The following is a 19247-nucleotide window of genomic DNA, read 5'->3' on the forward strand; positions in this document are numbered from 1 at the left end:
AATTTTTCTCTAAATTCTAAAACTATACAGCTGCTGATATTTTCTCTTATTGTATCAAAATATTGTAAAACTATTTCTTTAGAAATTATGTCTTTTAATGTCTTTTGTTAGACTTGGTGCTACTATTACCATCTTGAGAGAACGAGCTGTTGATACAGATTCCAGAAAAGCTCTACAGATTCTTGTACGAAAGGTTCCTGATGATCAACAGGTATGAGACAAAAATTTCTAACAAAGATGTGTTTTTTTAAAGTTCTATTTGTTAATGCTGTCATCATCATCGTTTAGCGTCTGCTTTCCATGCTAGCATGGGTTGGATGATTTTGACTGAGAGCTGGTGAACCAGATGGCTGCACCAGGCTCCAATCTTGATCTGGCAGAGTTTCTACAGCTGGATGCCCTTCCTAACGCCAACCACTCCGAGAGCGTATTGGGTGCTTTTTACGTGCCACTGGCACAGGGGCCAGTCAGGCGGTACTGGCAATGACCTCGCTCAAATCTTTTTACATGTGCTACCGGCACAGGTGCCAGTGAAGTGACGTTGGTAACGATCACGCTCGAATGGTGCCATGGGTAAATTTGATAGCCATGAGCTAATCTAGATTAGTGGTTCTCAGTCGTAGTCCATATGGCCCCTGAGGCTACATATAAGATTTTTTGGGGTCCACAATAGTATTTTAAGGGCCCCTGAAAAAATTTTGCTTTAGATGTATGTATTGGTATGTATTGCAAAAAACAGTTAAGTTTCTTTCTCAAATGTTTTACATAGTTCAACCTACACAAGTTAATTCATGAATAACAAAAGGGGAACCTTGAAAGAAGTTTCTATGAAACTAGTTTTTAAACATTGAATGGCTAGGGGGGTCCATCCGAATAAAATAGTTATCAAATGGGTCGATAGATAAAATAATGATTGAGAAAACCTGGTCTAGATCCACTATGATGTACAGTCTTTGTTGTGATGTGGTGGCTTGTGACCCTGAGAGCTATGCCAGCAGAGAGCAAGCACCTGGTAGGGCCTCCCATGCTGGATAGGTGAAAGAATAGAGGCCAGACTAATATGGATCAACTCTTCCCAGAGGTAAAAGTGGGTTTCCTTAGGGCCAACATCATCATTGTCATCATCATCATCATCATCATTGTCATCACCATCATCATCATTGTCATCATCACCATTATCATTATCATCATTTAACGTCTGTTTTCATGCTGGCATGGGTTGGACAGTTTGATCAGAGCAGGTAACTAGAAAAAGCATATTTACAGAAGTGTCGATGATAATTCAAAACCAACACAAACCTGGGAGCGGAAAAGACAGCCCATACTTGAGAATAGTGGGGAAAAAAATGTTGTTGACGGCCTATGCTCCAAAGGGAGTGACTAGCTTAAGCAAAAGTAAGTTTGTCTCGTTGCTTTGTGCTATTTAGTTCAGTGTGTTTGTGTTCAATTATCAAAATACTACAGCTGATTTAAGGCAGCCAGCTGGCAGAGTTATTACCATGCTTAGCAGCATTTCTTTTGACTTTATGTTCTGAGTTCAAATACTGCCAGGGTCAACTTTGCCTTTCATCCTTTCAGGGTCAATAAAATAGGTACCAGCTGAACACTGGAGTTGATGAATTTGACTTACACCCTCCTCGAAATTGCTGGCCTTGTGCCAAAATTTGAAACCCATATGTTGATTCATTTGATTATGTTATCTTCACTTATAAAATTGTGTTTGTGTTGAATTAGATTAGTGTTGTTATTTATGATGCTTAGTCATCATCAATCTGGCTTCTGATAAAAAGTATTGCTGCAGTGATTCAGTGACTACCACAACTTTTTGGATATCAAGAACTATATCGTTCTTCCATTTTTAATATGTTTGTGTATAATAGGAAGCAGATTTAGCTGCTATTTCCAGTATATTGAGAGACTCAGTAGAAGTTGTCTCATTATTTTTATAATAGATTATAACACCATTATCATCATTACCATTTAACAATTGTCTTCCAAGTTGGATAGGAACTGGTGAACCAAAGGCTGTACCTGGCTCCATTTTCTGTTTTGACATGATTTCTACAGCTCGATGCCCTTCCTAATGCCAACCACTTTACAGTACATTGAGCACTTTTTATGTGGCACCAACATTAGTGAGGTCATCAAGTAACATTCAAGACAAAACCTAGCCTCAACTGAAAGTGGGGAATAGTAGTATTGAAGGAAATGACTTTGTGCCAGGTGATGAGAGTCTATGTGATTGGGAAGCAAGCTTTTTACCACACAGCCATGCCTGTGCCTTTAATGTTAAGAATATTAATATATTTTTTATTGTGCAGTTCATTGACTTACGCCTCGCAGTTCTTGGTAATGTTGATGCTGGCAAAAGTACATTACTTGGAGTCCTAACTCAAGGAGAACTCGACAATGGTCAAGGACGTGCTCGATTAAATTTATTCAGGCATTTACATGAAATTCAATCTGGTCGCACCTCAAGCATCAGTCATGATATCCTGGGATTCAATAATATGGGCCAGGTAATTATAATTACTTTTTTTAATTAATCAAATTATCCAAATATTGTTTGTATCAACTTAAATAGCCTCTAATAAATTATTATTATGAGTAGTTATTATTACTTTTAATTGATCAAATTATTCAAATAAATATTGATTTGTGTCAGCTTAAACAGCCTCTCATAAAACTCCTGTAATCTTTTATCTGTTTTTGTCAGTCAATGGCTCTTGTATTTCTTAGATCTTGGAAAAAGGCATGATGCCATTCCATGGGCTGAACCTTCATTTCTGGATCATAAATATACAGCTATATTTCATCTCCTGTTACAAAATTGAACCCCCCCCCCGAAAAACAGGTCTTCATTTCCTTCAAAAGTTTTCAGATCAGAGGAATTTCCACCTTTCTTTTCTTTAACCCTTTAGCATTTAAATCAGCCATATCTGTTCCAATTATTCTGCCTGATTTAAGTTCAGCTTGACTAGATCTGGCTTCATCCACCTACCCTACTATGTCTTTCTAAAAATAAATTATCACGCTGTCAGAATATTGAAGATATGCAATAGCACTTGATTAAATTCAAAACTTTGTAATTCCTATTAGCAAATGAAACATTTGTAATGGTGAATAAATAATACCAGAAAATTTCAAATTTTCTGTTTTATCTATATATATATAGGTCAACATTTTTTGTAAGTGCCAATGCACGAAACTCTCAGGCCTTGAATTATTCTGTTACTTCTACTAGTATTAATTATATATATATATATATATATATATATATATATATATATATATATATATATATATATATATAAATTTTATATATATATAAAATTTCCTGATCTTTACCTTTTGACCGACAGATTTAAAAAATAATTTTTTGTAACTAAACACTTTCAAACTTCGGACACTGGTAGAATGTGTCATATAAAACATCTTTTACTCTTAGCATTTTTGAAAAAAACTTATATTTCTTTTCTCATGTTCAGTGTTAATCTGCTTTTACATATGATACATTTTTGGCTTTTAGTCAAAAATAATTCATGTAATGAAGAAATGAAGGAAGCTGGTGCATGTCTTTTGCAGGTTGTTAATTACAAAGAAGCCAGAACAGTTGAAGAAATCTGTGAAAACTCAACAAAACTAATTACTCTGATTGATCTTGCTGGACACCAAAAATATTTGAAGACAACTATTTTTGGTTTAACTGGTTATTGTCCTGACTGTGCAATGCTTGTGGTCAGTGCAAATACTGGAATGGGTAAGTTAGTTTTTTTGTTTACATTTTTTCTTAACTGGACTGTGACATTGTGTGCAGGGGGCTGATGATTTGGCACAACTGGCAGGACATTAAATTTGGGGACTGTATTTTTGGCCCCCTGGCAGCAAACATGTACCCCCCACACACAACATATGCATATAAGTATACACGTTACAGCCAGGGTGAGTGTGTGGGAGAGAAATAGAGAGAGACACACACACATTATACATACATATAAACATAACGATATGCTCACACATAGAAAGAGAAAGAGAGAGAGATAATGAGAAAAGAAGAGATGTAATGAGAGAGATAGTGAGAAAGAATGAGAGAAAATAAGATAGATAGATAGATAGATAGATAGATAGAGAGAGAGAGATGTTAAAATGTTTGATGTGAAATAAATCAGCATTGAATTAGCAATGCCCTAATCAGTGGTGCTAAAATGGCAGTACCAATATATTTTGTACTCTTTCTGAATTACTTTGTGTTTTTTTTTTTTTTTTTCATGTGTCCAGTCAATTTTTATCCTTAGAAATTTATTCTTCAAGGTCTATGTAATAAAGTAAATTCCAATGAAGTAGTTTGTCTCATCTCACAGATCTAATACTAACCTCTGTTGATATCTTGCTGCATTCAGTGAAAAAGTCTTCCCTCTCAGTTTCAGGTTTTGTTGACAGTTCTGACAGCTCAGTGTCACATTCCATAAATGGATCTCATTCTTAGCATATTTCAACTTCCTGGCCAGCTGGAATTCAGCAATCATGTGCATCCTAATGGTTGGGTATTCAGTCATCCATGGTGTTCAGTTTAACCCTTTAGCATTCAAATTACTCTGTCAAATATAAATGCCTATTTATTCACATTCCCCTGAATTAATCATGCATTATCTCATAGCTTTGAAATTTTGAGGATGTGGCTGCGTCTGGTTTTAGACTGACATTGTAGGGTTGGTATGAGAGGCTAGATTGGCCAGTTTTAACTTAAAACAGAATATTTGGGCCTGTTATGGTTGGTTTAAATGTTAAAGGGTTAACTTACTAGTCTCAAGCTTTGTGGCACAAACATTTGATTTCTTAACTAAGTCAACAGCTTCTCAAGAAACACATCTTCATCACAAAACTGTTTCATCAAAAGGCAATTGAAATACTGGACAATATAAAGATTTATTTTTTAAAGTATTGATTCTCCAGCAGGAATTGTATTTGAGGCCACATGAGACTAAAACCAGCATTCCTTCAGCTGCAAGAAAAATTCATAGAATATCATAATTAAAAATAGTAAACCATCCACCCTAACAATACCATAGAACATATTCTTGGGATTGTTTTGTAGGCTTCATGTTAGGATCTATTGATATAAATATTGTACAAGAATGGATGGAGTATAGTGATGATGGTGATGATAATGCTGATGATTATGGTGTCAGTCACGATAGTAATAATAATGATGATGGTGATGATGATGATGACGGTGAAGATGGTGATATGATGATATTGATGTGTTTTGCTATATTTTCTTATAATTTCAGCTGGTACAACCAAAGAACATTTGGGTTTTGCCCGTGCCCTTGACGTACCAGTTTTTGTAGTGGTCAGTAAGATTGATATGTGTCCTGAATCTCTTATTGAAAAAACCATTCAACAACTGGAAAAAATCCTCAAATCTCCCAGCTGCAACAAAGTACCATTCCGAGTGAGCAGTGAAGATGATGCCATTACTGCTGCAACTAATTTTGATTCTCAAAGGTAGGTACCATGACGCATACTGGTTTCAAATTTTGGCACAAGGCTAGCAATTTCGAGGGAGGGAGTTAAGTTAAATACATCGACCCCAATATTCAACTGGTACTTATTTTATTGACTCTGAAAGGATGAAAGGCAAAGTCGATCTTGGCAGAATTTGAACCCAGAATGTAAAGTCTGATGAAATTCTGCTAAGCATTTTACTTAGCATGCTAACAATTCTGCCAGCTTGCCCCCTTAGGTACCATAACACATATTAATAAACCCACAGTACTGCTTTAATCCTTTAGCATTCAGATTACTCTATCAAATGTAAAGCTTATTTGTTCACATATTTTGAATTAAGCATGCATTACTTTATAGCTTCGAAATTTCAATGATATTATTGTTTATTTTCAGAATGACATTGTAGGGTAAGTGTGAGAGCTCAGATCTGGTTAGTTTGAGCATAAAATAGGTAGAATATTTCGACTGGGCGTGGCTGGTTTAAATACTAAAGGGTTAATGATATCTCTCACACCTCACTCCTCTCTCAAGTACTTCTACTTTGACTAACCTGTGTGATATTCAGTAAAAATAATGTGTTTGTGTGAATCAGGATGCATTAACAATGAAAGGTCAATGATGTGAAAAGAAATGAGGCAAGACTGGTATGTTCTACCTGTATAAAGGACATAGCGCGACAAATGAGGCTCAAAGTGGAACTGAGTATTTTAAGACATTAAAAACAAAACAAAAAAAATCTGGCACTCCATCAGTTACAATGATGAGTGTTCCAGTTTATCTGATCAACAGAACAGCTTACTCATGAAATTAATGTGCAAATGGCTGAGCAGTCATCAGGCATGTCTAACCTTAATATAGTTCTCAGGGAGATTCAGTGTGACATAGAATGCGACAAGACTGGTCCTTTGAAATACAGTTGCTACTCATTTTTGCCAGCTGAGTGGACTGAAGCTATGTGAAGTAAAGTGTCTTGCTCCAGGACATGACATGCTGCCAGGAATTCACAACCGTATGATTGAGAGCCAAATACCCAGTGACTAAGCCATGTACCTTCAATTAAAAGACATTAGCCAAATAGTGGAGGAGTGATTTCTGCATTAGTCATATACCGGTCATTCTTACCCTTTTATAACTCAACACTTCCTTTCATCAAATGGCACTTTTCAAGCTCTTCATTGGAACATTTTTTTAAATACAGAACTAAAAAAAAAACATTATTTTAACCAAACAGAAGATAATTTAGTGTAGTGGTTTATTATCCATGTTTAATTTGGAAGCACTAAAACAAAATATTTATATCTTTTGCTGTAATTTTGATAAATATATTCATTTAACAATTTTCATTTGCTAATTTAATCATTGCTATTTTAATCATTGCTGTTTTAATAATTTGCTAATTTAGATATAAAAGAAGCATTTATGAACATTAGAGCTTCATGCATCATCAGTTTGGTTTCTGCTCTCTGATAATACAATGTCATACCATTGTCTTAGCAAATATCTTGTGCCTTTTTGTACTAACAACAACTATTACCAATAAATGCTAAGTTTATCAATGAACTTCTTTGGTATAAAAACTTAAAATATCTGAGGAGATAATCTTGCTTTCTTCAGAACCTGATCGCTTGTATTATATTTTTGAGGTCAAACAAATTCTTATTTCATCACTACTATATAACTCATTTCCTTCTAATGATTTTTGCCTTAACTTTTTCCGCTGGAAAAAGAAGAATTAAAAAATTTGGTTCGGCAAATGTTGGTCAAATAATTCACCATTTCTTGATTATTTTTTATTTCCAGCATAATACCGATATTTTCAGTTTCCAGTGTCACTGGCAAACACTTAGATCTACTCACCACATTTTTGAATGTTGTTCCACCACTACGAAATTTGAAAGAAAGAGAGAAGTGTGTTCAAGATATAACCGAATTTCAGGTAAATATTACTGCACATAAAGATTCATGAATGTTATTATTAAATAATTAGCATTTATTTTATTTATATATATATATATATATGTATATATATCTAAATATCTTTTATTTATATATATACCTATCTGTCAGTCTGCCTGTCTCTCTGTCTTCCTACCAACCTACCCACCTGCCTGCTTGCCTGCCTGTCTGTTTGTCTGTCAGTCTTTCTGTCCATCTTGTGTTTGCTTATATATATCTATCAGACGAAAGTGCTAATAAAGGATTATCCAAAATTCTGACTGCCTCCTTCTTCTTAATATATATACATATATGTATGTCTAAGGTGAGCTGGCAGGATCATTAGCATGCCGAACAAAGTGCTAGGCAGCATTCTGTTCATCTTTACATTCAGTGGGGTCAATGTAATAGATTAATTACCCCCCCCCAAATTTCAGGCCTTGTGCCTATAGTAGAAAGAATTATAAATAAAGCAGAATTGTTTGCACAATGGACAAAAAGCTTAGAGCCATTTCTTCTGGCTTTTTACATTCTGAGTTCAGATCCTGCTGAGGTCAACTTTACCTTTCAACCTATTGGGCTGAAATGCATAAAAGATAAAAGAAAAGTTGCAAGCGGGGTTAAACTGCTGCCATGCCTGGCAAACAAGTGTCCAATACAGATCTGATTGTCTCGGAGCTAGGGTAGCAGGAGTTATCTCCCATTTGCAATTATTATCGTTTGCGAGAAGTGCACTTATATATATATATTAGTAGTATTATAACCTGATTTCATTCGAGAGTATAGTGGGTGCTGTTACGTGTCACTGGCACGAGGGCCAGTCAGATGGTACTGGCAACGGTCACGTTCAAATGGTGTTTTTATGTACCACCTGCACAGGAGCCAGTCCAGTGGCACTGGCAACGGCCTCACTTGAATGTTTTTTCACATGCCACCGGCACAAGTGCCAGTAAGGCAATGCTGGTAATGATCATGCTTGAATGGTGCTTTGTACGTGCAACCAGCACGGAAGCCAGTCAGCTGCTCTGGCAATGATGGTGCTCTTAGCACTCCACTAGCATAGATGCCAGTCATCAAATTTGATTTTGATTTCGATTGCCTCAACAGGTCTTTGCAAGCAGAGTTTAGTGTCCAATGAAGGAACGTTACACATAAGTGGACTGGTTACATCCCTGGCATAGGCCACAGGGTTATGGTCTCACTTGGCTTTCCAGGTCTTCTCCTGCACAGCATATTTCCAAAGGTCTCGGTTACTAGTGTGTATGTATATATATATATATATATAGGGGTTGGATAAAATAATGGAAATGCCTTAAAATTGGGCCCGTCGGACTCTTACACGAATTGTTAGACAGGATCACAAAAGTACAGCTCCCAAAATTACTGCAGAGCTTAATGACCACCTTGAGAACCCAGTTTCCACAAAAACTTTTCGCCAGGAGCTGCACAAAGCCAGATTTCATGGGAGAGCTGCAATCAGAAAACCACTTCTTTGTTATTTTCTCGGATGAGTCATCCTTTACCTCATTTCCGACCACTGACCAAATATACATGTGAAGTCAGCCAAAAGAAGCATTTGACCCAGACTGCCTTTTTCCAACAAGGAGGAGGATCTGTGATGATCTGAGGGGCTGTATCTTGGAAATCTGCCAGTCCAGTGGTATCCCTTCATGGAAGAATTAATAGTCAAGACTAATTAAGCATTTTATCTGATCAAATTCATCCTGTGGTTGCAGAACTGTTTCTGGAGGGAAATGCAATCTTTCAGGATGATAATGCACCAATTCACACAGCTAAAGTAGTTACTGAATGGCCCGAGGAACATTCTAGTGAAGTTGAACATCTTATCTGGCCACCACAGTCCCCAGATCTCAATACTATTGAACATTTATGGTGCATTTTAGAAAATCAAGTAAGGAGTTGTATTCCTCCACTATCATCACTACAAGAACTGGAGACTGTTTTAGCTGAAGAATGGACAAAAATTCCTTTAGAAACAATTCAAACTTTGTACAAGTCCATACCTCGTTGAATTCAAGCTGTAATTACTGCCAAAGATGATCCTACCCCATATTAAAATAAATTTGTTTGAAATTTTAAGGTGTTTCCATTATTTTGTTCAACCCCTATATATATATATATATATATATACACATACACACTAGTGACCGAGACCTTTGGAAATATGCTGTGCATGAGAAGATCCGGGAAGCCAAAATTTCAGGATTGCAGGTCCGGGTTCAGGCTGGAATGTTTTTAATTTATTCACAGAATTAATCTTTATATTATAAAAATTGTTATTGTACAAAAGGATTTGTCACAAAAAGTCATATAAAAAAAAATTACCAAAAACAAATACAGTAATGAAAACTTGGGAATCCAAAATTTCTGGATTGTGGGTCCAGATTTGGTCCGGAATGTTTTTAATTTACTATTACTTCCACTGCCACCATCAACATCAACTCTCCCTAAATTTCTGTCTCTCTTTCTCTCTTTTTCTTTCTTTCTCTCTGTCTGTCTTCGCCACCTCCCTCACTGTCTCTATGCCTACTATTACTCTCACCCTATCATGTGGAATAGTAGGAGTGTCACTGAATAGTGAGAGAGGGGGTCTAAGTGTGGCACACTGACACACAGAAATTAGTTTTTGCATTTATTATTATATATATATATAACAAAATGGAGTTGTAAGGTACCACATGAGTGGAATTATATATGAAAGAAGGTTTGAAAATGCAATTTTAAAAGATGTTTATTTACTTTACCAGTTTCACTTTTTAGAAAAAGATTGTCAAAAGTAACATGTAAAAGTTTGATTGTGTTGATTATTGGTTGTCACAAAATGCTACAATACATATATACATTCTTTGGTAACAAGAACATGTTAAGAACATAAAAAAATTTAACAAGTTCATTAAAATATTGGGCACAAAAGATTACAACATCTATATACATTCTCAAGAAAATGTTAAAGATAGTTTCCAGAAGGAGTTATTAAAAAGTTCAGTGGAATATTGGTATTGTATCTGTATATACATACATGCACAGAATATTATGATTTCAAAAAAGTTTACATTATAGTAGTAGGGAAGCTCAAACTGACCTGGTCCACCATGTTATCGTAAAAGAGTCATATATGTGTGTGTGTGTGTGTGTGTGTGTGTGTGTGTGTGTGTGTGTGTGTTGTGTATCTATATGTATATATTATATATATAAATTTCATATACAATACTATCCATTGTAAACTAAGGATAGGTTTTATTAAATAGGTGACTATATTTTTAAAGTTGAGTGTACTAAAAATATAGCATCCAGATAAGAAAAGGAGTGGACAAATTGCAATAAGCAAAGAGTTCCTTCCTCAAAGTAAAGAGTAGTTTGTATGATTTTTGTGTATAAAGTATAATACTGCATGGTGGTGAGATGTGGGCTTGAATGTTGAAGAGTAAGGACAGCTAAAAAGAAATGAAGCAAGCATACTTTGTTGGATGTGTAATAGTGTGAATGAATGGCAAAGCAAAAGCGATCTGAGAGAAAAGCTGGATATAAAAGTCAGATGGAATGGAGGTTGTTTAATGAAGTACCAAGTGGATGGGATCTGTAGAAGTATTTTAGGAGACCTTGGAAAACATGGGAAAATGTGGTAAAGAGCAATCTGAAGGAGGTGAGTCCCATGAAATATTTCTAATGAGGATTTGATGCTCATTGGTATCAGCATAGCAAAATGATCATTAAAATTGTGATGATGTGATGGAGGTTAGGCTGTACAAAATATCTACAATTTGGTGTCAATAGAACATTGCAACACCTAATGAGAAAATAATCATTACGAAAACAAAATACACAACAGAATGAACAAAAAGATAGTTTGAACATTTAAATGAACAATTAATAAATGAAGATATTCCAAATTGTCAAACAGGTAGTTTTTAAGAGAGCAATAGTAGCAACAGCAATAGTGGTGACATTTGCACTTAAATCATTTGTATCATAGCTCTGTTAAAGCTGATCTTGTCTCAATTTCAACACAAATATAAAAAATTGTATGGGTTGTAGAATTTTGTAAGACCAAGCAGTGTTTCTTTGCTACAGGAACTGACCTAAGAGAAAGACTGAGTGAGAGAGAGAGCAGAGAGGATAATTAGTTACCTTAATATTTTGACATGGATGTATTTTGTAAATAAAATTTTGATGATTCTATATAGAAAAAGAAGGTAATTTTGTTTTTAAATATTGATGCAACCAAAATATAACTGTCATTCTATCATTATTTTACTTTCTTTAATTAAACAGGTTGATGAACTCTTCACTGTCCCAGGTGTTGGAACTGTTGTGGGTGGCAATTTAAAACGGTTCGTATGGCACTATTAATATTTTCCTGTGTTGTATTAATGCATTGATTTTTTTTACACTTGTTTAAAATGTTTTATGGTAATACTCCTGATATATATTTAAAATGGTGAGCTGGCAGAATTGTTAGCATGCTGGGGAGGATGCTTAGTGACATTTTGGCTGTCTTTAAGTTCCGAGTTCAAATTCTGCTGAGATCAGCTTTGCCTTTCATCCTTTTAGGGTTGATAAAATAAGTGCCAATTGAGCACTGGGGTCAATGTAATCGACTTGCCCCTGCCCTGAAATTGCTGGCCTTGTGTTAAAATTTGAAATCAATATTTCTGATATATATATATAGATATATATATATATATGCACACACACATGCATTTTTAATAATAGTTTGGTTCAGCTCCACATAACTTCAAGTTTTGTGGGCACATAGGGTATGTCTGCCTCAGCAGATACTTGGAGCAGAATGGGGACAGGTGAGTTACACTGCTATTAAATATATGTAACTTCTACCAGATGTGCTGAGTGCTATTTTCTTTCATTTGTATACTCATTCATCATCACAATCATCATTTAATGTTCATGTTCCATGCTGGCATGGGTTGGATGGTTTGACAGGATCTGATGTGCTCAAGGACTTCATCATGCTCCAATGTCAGCTTTGGTGTGGTTTCTATAGCTGGTTGCCCTTCGTTATGCCAACCTCTTTAGAGCATGGCCTGGGTGCATTTTTTGTGCCACCTGCATTATTGAGGTTGTCATGCAGCTCGCAGGACTACAAATCCTGAGGTGGTGGTGGTGGGGTCAACTTCATGATAGGGGACATGGGGATTAAGATGTGAAAGGAGGTGGGGACTAGAGCAGGTTCTTGTAGAGGGATCTGCCTAGTTACTCACTTCTAGTAGGGGAAAGAGGAAGAGGGAAAGAGAAAATGATCAGTAGGAGCTGCAAGAGATAGATAATGGCGATGAGGTGTCCAGGTGTCCCCCCCCCAAGGTACAAGTGGCTGGGTAGTTTGCAAGATTGCATAGGTAGGAGAATGAGAGGATAAAGGCTGACTGCCAAAATGGGTAGAGCTGGAGGGTGGATAAACAGAAACACTGAGCTAGGGAAGATAGAAGGATAGGGGTGAGTGGCAGGAGTAGTAGGATGATACAGTTGTTGGGATGAGGATGAACAAGAAGGGGAGATAACAAGGTTGGGGTGTCTGTGGAGCCTTGTGGGGGAGGTGCAGGTATAATGTTTGATAGGGGAGGGAAAGTGATTGTAACATGGGTAGAGAACACGAGACATAGCACTTCCACAACTCAGTTTTGGTGAGGAAGATGAGTTTTTTTTGAGTACATCATATTGCCAGAGATCCCAGTTCTTAGTCATCTCTTTTGTCAGGCTCAGAGTTCTTAGGTCAGCCTTCACCACTTCATCCCATGTCTTCCTGGCTTTCCCTCATCTATACCAGTGCAGTCTTCTTTCTTGTACACAGCACCTGATTCTGCCTATTTCCAGGTTTTCACTCAGCACCTTTGTGCTAATTCTTTCACACACACTTACATTGCATGTCCAATGAAGCGTCCTCTCTTCACTTCTTTCCAATCTTCTCAAGTGATACAGTCAAGGCCCATGTATCACTACCATGAAGCATCACAGTTCTAATACAAGTGTCTTACAGTCTGCCCCTCACTCTGAGGGAATAGATCTTTGTTACCAGCAGCAGATGTTAAATAAGATATTTTATTAAATAGTTAATTAAAAAAAACTTTTTTAATTATTGTGACTGTATCAAGTAATTTTTACAAAAGCTTTTAAATGTGTGTGTGAGCGAGTGAGTGAGAAAGAGAGAGAGAGAGAGAGAGAGAGAGAAAATGAGTGTTTGTTTACCTTCCGTTTTAGGTGTCCAGGTAAAAAAAAAAGCGCATTGAGTTATGTCCCTTGAATTAGTTCGTCTATAGCAGTGAATCTCGACCATTTTTTTGCCTACAGACCCTCTTGATTCCTGTTTTACTCTATTAGCCCCTCCCTCCCACTACAAAAGAAAAATCCTATTATATTTTTATAATTAGATATTGTTGGGAAGTGTATAAAATAAGTTGTTAAATATTTTGTTTTGCAGATATATAACCAATTTATTGCTCATAAATTTTAACAACAAAATTTCATATGGATCCCCAAGGGTCAGATGAATATCGGTTGAGAACCACTGGTTTATATCTATGCGTGACCACATTAATATGCATGTATATATGTGTCTACATGCATATTTATACATGCACACACACACGTGTCTGTGAATGTACATCATCATCATCGTTTAGCATCCGCTTTACATGCTAGCATGGGTTGGACGGTTCAACTGGGGTCTGGAAAGCCAGAAGGCTGCACCAGGCCCAGTCTGATCTGGCAATGTTTCTACGGCTGGATGCCCTTCCTAACGCCAACCACTCCGTGAGTGTAGTGGGTGCTTTTTACGTGCTACCGGCACAGGTGCCAGATGAGACTGGCAAACGGCCATGATCGGATGGTGCTTTTTACGTGCCACTGGCATGGGGGCCAGGCGAAGGTGGCAACGGCCACAATCAGATGGTGCTTTTTACGTGCCACCGGCACGAGCCAGTCGGGGTGGTGCTGGCAACGGCCATGTTCGGATCATGCATGAATAATATAAAGACTTGAAGTCACATTGCAATATTTCACAGATTGCACTTTTCTTTTTAATATATATCATCCCTGTACCCATAGCAAACAAGAAATATATATATATAGTAATGCCCAAGTGACATACACTGATCATGATATGGGGTTTATCCATAATTTATATTGGTGCTACTATGGCATGTAATCTACAACTTTAAGGGTGATTACTTTAGATTTTTAGTTTATGTTGCAAAAGTTGCAGCTGCCAAACTTGTGTGATGTATGCACTTATTCTAATTATTATATTGTTTATTCTTGGTTTCTTATTGTTATTTACTAAGACGTAAATGAAACAAGGTTTTATTATTAAAATAGTAAGAATTTTGAAAAAATACTGTGTCAATGTATTCTCTTTTACTCATTTACTTGTTTCAGTCATTTGACTGCAGCCATGCTGGAGCACTGCTTTTAGTCAAGTAGATCGACCCCAGGACTTATTCTTTGTAAGCCTAGTACTTTATTCTATCGGTCTCTTTTGCCGAACTGCTAAGTTACGGGGATGTAAACACACCAGCATCGGTTGTCAAGCGATGTTGGGGGGACAAACACAGACACACAAACACACATACACACATATATATATATATACATATACATATATACGATGGGCTTCTTTCAGTTTCCGTCTACCAAATCCACTCACAAGGCTTTGGTCGGCCCGAGGCTATAGTAGAAGACACTTGCCCAAGATGCCATGCAGTGGGACTGAACCTGGAACCATGTGGTTGGTAAGCAAGCTACTTACCACACAGCCACTCCCGCACCTATATGCATAACTTTGATAGGTTTCAGCCAGTATATGCCCAGGCTATGTTTAACTTAATAGCACCACTTGGTACAAAAGAATTTATTGTAAAAAATCTGTAGCTAACATGCTAAGTCTTTTTAGAAATTGAAAAGTAAACTAAAATGTAACCTAAAGTAATCACCCTTTAGGTTGTAGACCATACACTTTTATTTTTGAGTCAATGTTTGAAGTTGTCTTCAGCCATGTACTTGTGGTATTTTTAAAAATACAACTTAGAAAACTACAACTGACTGAATTCATTAGGTATTCACTGACTGACCAATTGTCTCATCTAGATTCGTTGCAAGTAGGTACCATGGAGCGGAACGGTACACTGCTTTATGCAAGCACTGGGTGCTGTTCTACTCATGAATGACATGCAGTTTGTTAACCCTTTAGCATTTAACCCTTTTGATATCAACCCGGCTAAAACTGCCCTGGCTCTGTAGTACAAATGTCTTGTTTTCATAAGTTTTGAATTAAAATCTTCCACCAAACCTTAGTCACAATTTATATTCCTAACACTAGCTGAATGATAACTAAGTTATTTTACTAAATTCTTTGTTATATTTAAAGTAATTGAAAGAAACACAGAGCATCTCAAAATAAATACAGTAACAAAAGGGTTAAACCAGTCATATCTGGCCAAAATATTCTGTCTGTTTTATGCTCAAACTGGCCAGATCCATCATCTTACACCTACCCTACAATGTCATTCTAAAAATAAACAATCTCATCATCAAAGCTTCAAAGCCCCAAGATAATGAATAATTAATTCAAAACAATAATTAAGTATTAGATTTGACAGAGTACTCTGGATGCTAAAGGGTTAAATGACTTTACTCACTTCACAGGATTCCCCAAGAGTGATTATGAGAGTAGTTTGGAGATAGCTGAATGTGAAAAAATGATTAATTTGTCTTAGATTCACTATCATAAAATAAATGGTGCTAATATAACCTAATAAATAAAACCACTAGCATCTTATATTGAGAGTTGTTTTATTGTTTTTTAAAGTGGCTCTATCCGGGAAGGTGACTCTCTCATGCTTGGACCTATGTCGGATGGAGAATTTCATCATGTTACTGTGAAAACAGTTCATCGAAATCGTCTTCCTTGTCGCCTAATTCAAGCTGGACAGTCAGCTACTGTGGCTCTGTATAATATTGAACGTGAATCTCTTCGCAAGGTTTGTAACATATTGCGTCCCATTCTCAATTTGTTTTGTATTTTTAATTCTATCTCTCTTCTCTCTCTCTGTCCTCTATGCTTTCTTCTTCACTCACTCCTCTTCTTTTTTACTTTATACATACATACATGCACACACACACACACACACACACACACACACACACACACACACACACAAATTTGAAAAGGATCTGAGTTCTTTTTTGATCTGTTAAAAGAAAAATAAATATTTATGGTATGCATTGTTCAAATAACTCTGATCCTGTTCAGATCTAAGAGCTCTAATCCACTGCTGAATTCTAGATTGAAATTTTCAGTGGTTGTTCAAGCAAACATTAGTTATGCAGGTAACTTGCCTGAACAAATGTCTGGGTTTGATGTTAGCCTATAAATCCTCAAGAATTGTGTCAATGCTGTGTCATTGACCAGCTCATTTCTTGATTTCTTTAATGCTCTTTTAAATGTATCCATGAACCGTTCTTCTTGCCTGTTTGATCTTGGGAAATATAGCGGAATAGAGACGTGTTCAATTGCAAGAATTTTAAAATTCATATGCTGTAAATTGTGTACCATTATCGGATAGTATGGTGTCTGGGACACCATATCCTGCAAAGTATTTGTGAAGAAATTCTATTGTTACCGTGGAGGTTGGTTTCCTACATCTACATATTTCCGGCCACTTAGTATAACTATCTACTACTATCTACAACTTCTTATAAGTGATTTCATTCTCAAAATTCTTGGGCGACCAATATGAAATTCTTTTAATAAATGCTTTTGTTGTGCGGCTGGCACTATGACTCTTTGTGCATTTATCAACTCATTGTCACACAATGAAGAATGGTTCACATTTGTGTTGCGCATATTTTTATCTTCTTTGACCTTCAGTGTTTCTTTCATTTTTATAAAAAGTTTACTGGTCCAGCAAAATTTATATGAAGCGTGGTCCTTGGGCTGTCAGTTTTAGGCCATGGTTGAAATTTTACCAGTGGTGACTTGGGTGCAAGGGCACAATCTCTGCAGGATTTCACTGACTCTTCATTGTCAAGGTCCATTGTTGGCCAATATACATAACTTCTCATAAGTGATTTCATTCTCAAAATTCTTGGGCGACCAATATGAAATTCTTTTAATAAATGCTTTTGTTGTGCGGCTGGCACTATGACTCTTTGTGCATTTATCAACACATTGTCACACAATGAAAAATGGTTCACATTTGTGTTGCGCATATTTTTATCTTCTTTGGCCTTCAGTGTTTCTTTCATTTTTATAATGAGTTTATCATTCTCCAACTTTGATTTTATGTCTGGCAGCATAACCGACAGTTCCTGAATACGTGACACAAAACATTTTAAATTTCATTTTGACATTCCTCTGCCACTGCCTGTAGAGTCAAATTCTGGTCCTGTTTTAATTTTGTCAATATCTGGGCACATATCTCTGATTTTTGCTTGCAGTTAACCCTTGCAGAAAAATTAGACATTTGAACATATCCAGGGTTAATTTTTTTAGTTTGAATTTTTTGCTTTCTCGATTGATGACTCTGGCAAAGGTGATGAAATCTTCATCATCTTTTTTTTTGCTAAATTCAAACACTCTCAGTGAGTATTGAACAAGGGACTTCACTTCTTTCACTGATAATTTTCAATAACAATTTGTTTCATTGAAACAAATTTTACATTTTTTTTTTTGGCAGCATGTAGTTACAGTATTTTTTGTGTTCCGCAGGGGATAATGTTCTTAAAAGTATACATTCTTCTGGGTTATAACTAAATTCTGCAATTGTGTTTGTTACGCCATATGGCGAGAACGAACCTGAAGTATTTTCAAACTTCAACATTAATTCCAGCAACTGTTGATATTGCTGTAGTTATTGTTGTAATTGCTGCTGTAACTGTTGTTGCTATTGCTGTTGCAACTGCATCACAGAGGCTAATAAGTTTTCCATGTTAACTAATTTTTCTTTGATTTTGTATCAAAAGAAAATGTTAACATCTTACATAAGCTTTGAATAAACTTGTCACCACTTTCATAAGTGGATATCCTTGTTGCCAATGTTATATCCTTCTGCAGGTTTGATACACAGATTTCATGAAGCAGGGATAGGCACAACTATCTTCACATGAGACTCCTATAAATACAAACTCTCAATGATCTCAATGACTTCCACAAACTCTCAATGATTCTTACGACTTCCTCTCATCTCTACCAATATGCTACTTTTGGCTAGTCCATTCTTCCAATCCCACAGGGGTGTCAATGACTCTCGCCACAACACTTTATCTCCTCATAACTTAGTAACCTTAAAATGGTTTTATTTACATACAGAAACTTAGAACATTTTATATTATTATTTTAAGTCTTAAGGTGCATATTAACATTCATATGTATGAAAGAATGTGCAGACATGGCTGTGTGGTTGACAAGTTTGCTTTGCAACCATGTGGTTGCCCAAGGTGAGGTGTCTTAAGGTGGAAAGCTGGCAGAATCATTAGCATGCCAGGCAAAATTCTTAGTGATATTTCACCTGTCTTTACATTCTGAGTTCAAATTCTGCCAAGGTAAACTTTGCCTTCCATTCTTTCAGGGTTGATGCATTAAATACCAATTGAGTACTGGGGTCAATGTAATTGACTTAACTTCTTCCCAAAATTGCTGGCCTTTACCTCTTTTACCTCTTTTACTTGTTTCAGTCATTTGACTGCAGCCATGCTGGAGCACCACCATTTTTTTTAATCGAGCAACTCGACCCTGGAACTTATTCTTTGTAAACCCAGTACTTATTCTA

At 36.3% G+C, this 19247-nt stretch overlaps 1 protein-coding gene across 1 annotated transcript in view; it reads left to right on the forward strand.

The window, feature by feature from the left end:
• LOC115217367 (GTP-binding protein 2) overlaps positions 1 to 19247 on the forward strand; it is a 32973-nt gene that overhangs the window by 7835 nt on the left and 5891 nt on the right. The window contains exons 4-10 of the mRNA XM_029787040.2: positions 112 to 211; positions 2322 to 2519; positions 3586 to 3760; positions 5292 to 5508; positions 7312 to 7447; positions 11740 to 11798; positions 16286 to 16457. Coding sequence (XP_029642900.1) covers positions 112 to 211; positions 2322 to 2519; positions 3586 to 3760; positions 5292 to 5508; positions 7312 to 7447; positions 11740 to 11798; positions 16286 to 16457 — 1057 coding nt within the window. The remainder of the gene's footprint in view (positions 1 to 111; positions 212 to 2321; positions 2520 to 3585; positions 3761 to 5291; positions 5509 to 7311; positions 7448 to 11739; positions 11799 to 16285; positions 16458 to 19247) is intronic.

The sequence above is a fragment of the Octopus sinensis genome, linkage group LG11 (assembly GCF_006345805.1).
Source record: "Octopus sinensis linkage group LG11, ASM634580v1, whole genome shotgun sequence".
Classification (NCBI taxonomy): domain Eukaryota; kingdom Metazoa; phylum Mollusca; class Cephalopoda; order Octopoda; family Octopodidae; genus Octopus; species Octopus sinensis.